This window comes from Alligator sinensis, unplaced genomic scaffold (genome assembly GCF_000455745.1).
Source record: "Alligator sinensis unplaced genomic scaffold, ASM45574v1 scaffold1334_1, whole genome shotgun sequence".
NCBI lineage: Eukaryota > Metazoa > Chordata > Crocodylia > Alligatoridae > Alligator > Alligator sinensis.
The window spans coordinates 260736-268791 of NW_005842872.1; the positions used below are offsets into that span (position 1 = coordinate 260736).

Below are 8056 nucleotides of genomic sequence, written 5' to 3' on the forward strand. Positions count from 1 at the left end.
CACACACACACACACACACACAGAGCTGCACCCACCTGCTACAGAGGTAGAGGAGGGAGATTCCCCCAGACCCCATGTGCCCCAGAGCAGCAGGGTTCTGCCCTCCAGGGTCGACAGGGGTGGAGGCGGTAGCTCCCTGCTGGAGGGCAGAGGGGTCCCAGCTGCTTGCGCTCTGCTCGGGGTGAGCAGTGGGAGACAATGCTGACAGCTGGTAAGCTGGGAACTGACACGGGTGTGCTACGCCCCAAAAACAGGGTCAGAGACACCCTTCCTGCCCCCAGCTCCACATGGACATGCCCTCTGTGCAAAGGCTGTTCAGGTCTGCACCATCCCTGCCATCCCCTACGGCTCCCTGAGCCCCAGCCCCCGCTTCCCTACCTCCTGCACTCGGAGAGCAAACTCCTCACTGGACTCCTCGGCTGGTCTGGAGACTGGCGGCATCCACCTGCCAGGAGACAGTGCTGGGCTGTGAGGAACCAGGGCACTGGGGCTTCTCAGCTCCAGTGAGGCTGAAGCCCCTCCACTCCCATGCCAGACCCCAGGACCAGTAAGCGAGAGGCAGCTCTGGAGAGGCACAGCAGGGCGGGATCAGCCCCAGGTTTCCTCCCACTGCCTGGGAGGGCAGGGTGCGAACTGCCCGCCAATAGGGTTCCCCCGGGGACCCAAACCAGGAGTTGCAGCTGCCCCACAAGGCAGGCAGAGCCCAGGGGCTGGAAGCAGCAGGAAGACAGATGCCCCCCACCCCCAGCACAGGAGGAACAGGGCAGGCAGCTGCCCAGGCCACAGAACCTGCTGGGCTAGGCCACAAGGAGCAGGCTGAGCTGCTCCTGGGGTTCTCAGGGAGGAATCCAGATGCCAACGCATTATGCTGGGAAACGGGCATGGGAAGCCAGGCCCCAGCAGGGCAAGGGTGAAAGGCCACGCAGGGCTAAGCAGCTGCAGTGAGCCAGTGCAGGGCACGTGCCCTGCAGGCATGTTAGAGAGGGGAGAACCAGCTGGGAAATGCATTGCAAAACTGAGGAAAAGGCCTCCCCGCCCCACATACAACCACCCCTCACCAGGAGCCACAGGCACCCAGAGCATGGAGCCAGCCTTGGGGCCTCCACACGCCAGGGGGGAAGGAAGGGGAAACAACCGGGCCCTTCCCACCCAACCTGCTCAAACAAAGAGAGAGATAGTACCTTACTTGATAAACTGTGAAGGGAACAAAGAAGGTCCAGAGCAGCTCTGTGATCCAGGAGGAGTCGGCCACGCTCTGGGGAGAGAGCACAGTGAGACGCCACAGGCAGGGAAGCTGGTGAGGCCGCAGCAAGGGGGACGGACGGGGCACAGCACAGCTACACTCTGGCAAGGGCAGTGAGTGACGGATGTGGGGAGAAAGTCATGCCACAGGGTGGGAGCAGCAGGGACAAGCCCCAAGGCAGATGAATCTGCACTGGGGCCTGGCAGGTGGCTGGGGAAGGCAAACCTGCAGTGCTCCAGTCTGTACCCAGCCGCCTATCCCCACCCCAGACCAGAATCCCAGCCTCAGACCATTTTCAGGAGAGGCTGGTATCAGTTCAAGGCCACTGGTCTGTGGAACGTTGCCCTGGAACCACGGGAACCATGACCCTGGGCCAGTCCTGGGAAGGAAGCCTGATGGTCCCAGGAGACCTCGCTCTGACACACTTTGCACACTAGCCCAGTCTATTCACAGGGGGATAGCACTAAGCCTAGGCACAGCCAGGGGCGGCAATGGAAACTGCCTATATGGCATCCACCCCCTGCACAAGCCTCCTCTGCAGTCACACAAGTCTCACTGCGAGATTTCAGAGCAGCAGAGTCCCAGAGCGGTGGGACTGGAAGGGACCTGAGGAGGTCACACCTAGTCCAAGCCCTGCCTGCAGCAGGATCATCCCTGTCCAAACCAGCCCAAACAAACCCTGTGTCCAACCTCAGAGCCACACAACAGTCACCCCTGACAGCCCCAGGTGTTACCCCTGATCCTGGAAAAGCAGGGGGGGCTGTGGCTGCCACCATCCTGCTGCTGCAAAGGTTATTAATATACATTCGAGAGACCCGGACAGAGGCTATGACCCTGCTAGAGGAAAGCAACAACCCCAAACCCGAGTCCATACCAATTAGCTCATTGAGAAGGATCCTTCAAAAATGAACCGTCTAATCTGTGACCTAGCTCCTAAATCTAGAGATTACAGAGTTTCCTTGCTTCCGAGACCCACAACACCCGGCCCCAAGATGTCCAGCTGTGAGGACAGCCACGTAGCCGGCTCCATCGCAGACCTCTCAGTTCTTTTTACAGGCACGTGACTGAGCTCTCTACACATGGACAAGAACACACCTCAAGACTTATCACAGCAAGGCCACAGCAGCTGCTTTGGAAATCAGTGTTGGCAAAGACCTGGCACAATCATCACATGGATGGGCTGGACACAGACCAAAGGTAACAGAGGAGGGTCCCAGACAGCTTGGACTTTTGCCACCCAGGAAAGCAGGTAACTACATTTACATTTCAAAGGAGAACCTGTAAACGGGGAGACTGGGATAGCAGAGAAGAGACAGAGGCTGAAAGCACGGGAGTGGTGAGGGACATGAGAAGCATGTTCTGGTCAAGGCCCCCAAGGGGGAGGAGGTGGTGCAAATCTGCCTATGAAAACCCAGGCAGAGATGAGACCTGTGGGACCTCCACTCCAACACCTAAGACAACCTGCAGATTCCCCAGAAGCACTTTCTGAATACCTGGCTGCAAGCCCTCGGGACTACATTAGACTCATGCAAAGCTCCATTGCCTTTTTGGCTTAACGTGCTGCGTTTTAAGCTAGATGAAGTTGTGTACGCTGACCCCGTGGTCTTGCTGGGCCGTGTATTAACTTAGGCAAAGTTTTCCTGTTGCTCTTTGTTGTGTGTTTGAAGTTGCAAATTGCTGCGCTCCATAAATGCTCTCTTCAGAAAATGGACTATTCTTGTTTGAGCGTTTATGAATTTGGTGCCACTACCTGAGGTCTAACATTAAGTCCGGTAACAAGCAGCCTTAAGTTCTTGGCTATCTGTGTTCTGAGTGTGGCAGGGGTGTCACAGACACGTCCTCGTGGTTGGCAGCACACTGTGCACAATTCAAACGGCTGCTTTAAGCAGGACTCTGTAAAGCTGACACCAGCTGGGGATGTCACTGAAACCTGACCAGGCCAAACCACATGGCTCTGTGCAGACCCTGCACCCCACATCAGCCAAAGGCACTGGAGGGAGACACCAGAGAGGAAGGGCCAAGCCCAGGATCGATGAGCAGTGCTAGGGCAACCACACCTGAACCCAAACGAGGCGCTGAAGGGAAAAGCTCTGACAACCAGGCATCCTCACTCAAACCTTAACCACGGGTGGGTCTGACTCTCAGCCCAGGATCAGGAGAGACCAGCAGACCATCCTGGGTGACGCAGGATCTCTCATAGGCAGGTAACTCTCACCGAGACACCCCTACACCAACCCAGCCCTGTATCAGCCTTTCATGGATTGTAGCTGATGTTGGTGCAAGCAGCAGAACGTGAAGCAGCCCAAGGTGCTACAGACCCCACAGCCTTGGCAGGAAACAGGCAGATCTGCCCAGGAGGTGATGCACAAGATGCACTGCAGGGGAAGGTGGTACCCTGCCACCCCTACAAACACACTCTGAACCAGGGGAAATTCCTTCAACCCCAAGCAACCCTGGGCCTGTGACCAAGACAGACCACAGGCATGGGTCTCGCACCCGAGAATTGGTCCCTCACCTCCAGTGTTCCACCTGCAGCGTAGCCAACCTCTGCTACTTCAGAGGAATGCAAAACATCCAGGATAGATCTGCTCCATTTGGCTTCAGGGAGGAAAACTCCCTCCTGGTCTCTCTGACCAACTGGCTGAAGCAGAGTAAAGCAGAGGTGCAAACGTGGAGTGCGTTGCTCTTTCACCACCCCCACTGCCCCAATACCCATGAAGGCAAGGAGTGAAGAGATTCCCACGCAGCAGGATCAGAGGAGACTACCAAACTATCACCCGACTCCCCGCACACACAAGCCAGAGGGTCTCTCCCAGAGGCTGGATGAAAGCAGAGGCTGGGAGTGACAGTGTCGTCACCCCCTGGTGAGCTGATGGCAAGTCCAGGCTCCCTCAACACTAAGAAACAGAGAAACTGGCCCCTGAAGCAAGATGCTGATGTGAACATTCAGCCTTGGAACCTGCTCCAGGCCTATCAGCCAGGTGAGAGGAGCCCTTCCTGTGCCAGTTACTTTCAGCTTGCACTCGGAGAAGCCAGCTCAGCTGGGCACTGCAAGCCTCATGGCCAGCCCTGCACTGGTACTGTAGCCCCATGTGTGCTCTCCGGCATTCCCATGTCCTGTCTGGAGTCCGGACAACAGAACACACCCATGTTCTAAATAACTGCACTGGACAGGACAACTGCACATCTCTGCTCTGACTGGACACCCTCTTCCTGCTCATCTGAGGGCCATATAGTCCTCTTGGCCACAGCCCTGCACCATGTGCTCATCTTGGGGCTCCAACCTGTGAAGACCTACCCTAGGCCAGCTGCTGCTTTCCCAGCATAACCACACTCCTGTGCTCAGCGCTATCGCCTTGCCTTCACTATGATAACAGGCATGCTGCGAGGTTGTGGTCATTACTTGCTGAACAAGAGAAATCCCCACCACTCTCTCTCTCTCTCTCTCTATTACCCTACCATTTGTCTCACCTGCAAGCTATATCGGCTTAGGCTTTACGCTGTTGTCTGGATTACTGAAAACGAATGACACTGGACCAAGAACACAAGCCTGAGCACTTGGAAAAACCCACTCACTGATCCTTACTCGCAAAAACAACCACATTTTACGGTCTGCCAGTGAGCCAGGTTTCAAACCCTTGGGTGCAAGGTACCCAGGTCTCTGGACTTGAAAAGTGTAATTTCAGCAAATGCTGCCACCTCCAGACTGTAGAATCAATCAACTTGCTAAAATTCTTCAGCTATGTTTTACAGTCAGACAGCTGACAGGTCCAGTGCTTCTGTTCCACTTAGAAAGGTGGTTTTTATCATAACAAGGTGGCAATTTAATGAATCCAATAATTTAACTGCAGCTCAACGATGAAACCTCTCTAGTGTGGACTTTGACCTATGCTGTTTTGGCACCAAGCTTGGTGCTGTTAACAGTCTGGCCATGATGATTCTTTAGGTCAGTTTTATTAAAACATGCAGGAGTGACATGAAGCCACATTTCCTTCGAAAGAGAGGCAGGCCCAGAAGACTCATGGAACAGCCACTTGGCCTGGACAGCTACCTCTCCTTCACTCCGGGTCCTTGAGCCTGGTGGTGTCTGCCAACAGAAGTATCGCAGAGCTTGCCCTGGTGTTTGTTCACGATGGCGGATGGGTACCTCTCAAATGAAGAAACCCAAGGACTGCACCAGTTACCCTCACACTGGCTCCCTGGCACTCAAGATGGCTGACGAAGAGCAGACCCTTGCCCACCCACAGGCCTCAAACCCAGCAATACTGCAAAGGCGCCTGGGGAGGAGCAGGGGGCTACAGCATTTTCAGGATTCAGCCCCTGCGTACTCAAGAACAGCAACAACAGGCCCCAGAGTGTCCTCACTGTCTCGCTCCCAGATCCAACACACGCAGGGGGACAGGACCATGCTCTTCAGCAACAGCTAGAGCTTGAGGTGCAGACAGACCTCTTGTGTCTGTCCCTTTGTAGTCTTTATTTCAGGCTCCCAGTTGCAGGTCTAATGGACATCAGACCAGCCAAGTCTTGGGCATCTCAGGGCTCTAATGTACCTCGGCTGTTCCACGCAGGTTCCTTGCTTGCTTGTCCTGGACTGCCTCTTCTGCCCCTGATGCTGACAGGACAACTTTGCCTGCCAAACCAAGCCTCCTCTGGCTCCCTGATCTTTAGCCTGAGCAAACACCCACAGTCAAGCAGATCCCTGCTTGCCCCTAACCAGGTGACCCCGCTGATCCATGTAACAGCTCCACAACCACCCTACATGTTAGGGCAGCACAGAGCAATTCTCTCTTCCATTGGCTCCTGCCACATCTCTCTGAGCTGGATTGGAGAAGAGTGGTCTAATGAAATCGCCTGACTGTAGATTCACAGAGCAGGAAGGGACCTCAGGGGTTGCCTGGTCCAGCCCGCTGCACACGTGCAACCGCTGAACATCCCGGCCAGCCTCTTCTTGGAAACCTACCTTAAAAGGTGATTCCACAGCCTCCCTGCCCCATCAACAAAAAAGTTCCCTGAGAGCTCATTGAGGAAAACTCAAAGCTTTTCCACTGCAACCCATGCAACTGTGGGGTGGTCACAATACTAACGTTGCTATGAGCCAAGAGGCCTACGCTCAAGCCCCTGCTCTGCCCCAGACTGCGCGCAGGACCCCTGGCAACTCAGCCTCTCCCCTTCCTCACCAGGGACATCAAGGACGAACATTGAAATCTGAGGCACCTGCATACTATTGTAACAGTGACCAAGAAGTGCAGCGGACAGACAGCCAGATCAATCGAGAGCTTATTGATATTGCTGCTGTGACTAACGGAAGCTCAAAACACAGCACTGGTGTTTTTCAGTTCGGTTTCCGTGGTGACATCATTAACGATCAAACGTTTGCTACAATGCAGCTGCTAGGAAGGCAGAGATCGAGGCAATTGAAAAGAACCTCAGGACGCAGCACAGGCCACAGGGCTTAGAGGAACAGCAGAACGAATGCCAGGCAACACCCCTAGCCCAGACAGGCTCTTCCACACCCAGGACTCACCACAGTGATTAAGGGCCTCTGAACTTGCAGAGCGACTGGCTGAATCGCATCCAAGATTGAGAACGGCCAGGAGCTGAAAAGGAAGCGTCCCACAATTAGGGACACGCTAGCACAGACGGGGCCCCACCCCAAGGCAGGCCCTCACCACTGCTACCTGAAGCGGAGCAGGCCGACTCGGCCATTGGTGGCTGCTTCTTCTGGGAACAGCAGCAGAGGCAGGTTTTCTCCATGGGTTGAATACGCTTTCAGGGAATCCACCAGCTCTGCCCGGCTCCCTGCCGCCCCCAGCTCCATGAACCCCCGAGACCAGCAGATGAAGCCGGGGGCGCTGTTGAGGGCAGGCTGCAAGAGAAGATTCAGGGGCAAGTTAGAGGTGCTGTCCCGCTCCTCAGGGCTCAGCACCAAGTGCTGCCTCCGAGCAGAGACGTCTGCTGCTCGTGTTATCGGAAGCCCCATCAGAGGTGCTGATTCAGTTGTAAACTGAAATGACTCAAGGACTACAGCCCCTCGCTGCTTCCTGGGCAGCTGCCACCTGCCCGTGCTGGGGGAAGCCCCGCGCCCAGCCCGGCTTCTGCCCCAACCTATTTACAGAGCGCCACATGCAAAGGCCGTCAGCTTAACCGAGCTGAGCTCTGCTCCTCCCTGCTCTCGGAGCCCAGGAGACTCTCTGGGCTGGCAGGACAGCGCAAGGGCCCGATCCTGAAGCAGGCCCCTCAGCACCACCCCTGGGAGAGGGCAGCCCTGCCGCCTGCCCCACTCACAGTGTTGCACGAGGTCAGCAGGTTGATAACATTGTGGTCGAAGTGGGTCACGTGGTTGGCGATGTACACCCTGATGCCGGCGCCACGGAGCTGGGGGTCGCTCTGCCGCACCACGAGGCCCAGCATGGAGCACATCACCCGCACGACGAACCTGGAACGGTAACGTGGGAGCGTTGGGAGGGCCACACAGGGCTTTGCTCATCCCTCTAGACCCACCTGGTGCCAATCCCTGGCAAACCCAAGCAAGGGCCCGGGACAGGCTGGGAAGCACTGGAACGAGCGGGGAGGGGGGACGCGCTGGGAGCCAAGGGGCAGGGACAAGTGCCAGGATGGGCCGCACAGGCAGGCACCCACCGGCGCAGCAGGCTGTCGGGCAGGGCGCAGCTGACCAGGAAGACGTGGACGCCGACGAAGAGGCGCAGCACGAGCAGGCACAGCCCCACGGGCGCGTACAGCAGCAGCGCCAGCAGCAGCAGCCCGTCGCTCGGGAACCTGCCACGGCCGCGCCGGGGCAGGGGTGGCACACCG

The 8056-nt window shown here is 56.6% G+C and overlaps 1 protein-coding gene across 1 annotated transcript in view; it reads right to left on the reverse strand.

Moving 5' to 3' along the window:
• The window catches only part of AUP1 (AUP1, lipid droplet regulating VLDL assembly factor), a gene marked incomplete at its 5' end in the record, with an annotated part of 9742 nt that extends 1687 nt beyond the window's left edge, over positions 1-8055 (reverse strand). Inside the window, 6 exons of the mRNA XM_025191907.1 lie at positions 379-445; positions 1182-1255; positions 6768-6840; positions 6922-7109; positions 7529-7679; positions 7883-8055. Coding sequence (XP_025047692.1) covers positions 379-445; positions 1182-1255; positions 6768-6840; positions 6922-7109; positions 7529-7679; positions 7883-8055 — 726 coding nt within the window. The remainder of the gene's footprint in view (positions 1-378; positions 446-1181; positions 1256-6767; positions 6841-6921; positions 7110-7528; positions 7680-7882) is intronic.
• Position 8056: the final 1 nt, after the last annotated feature.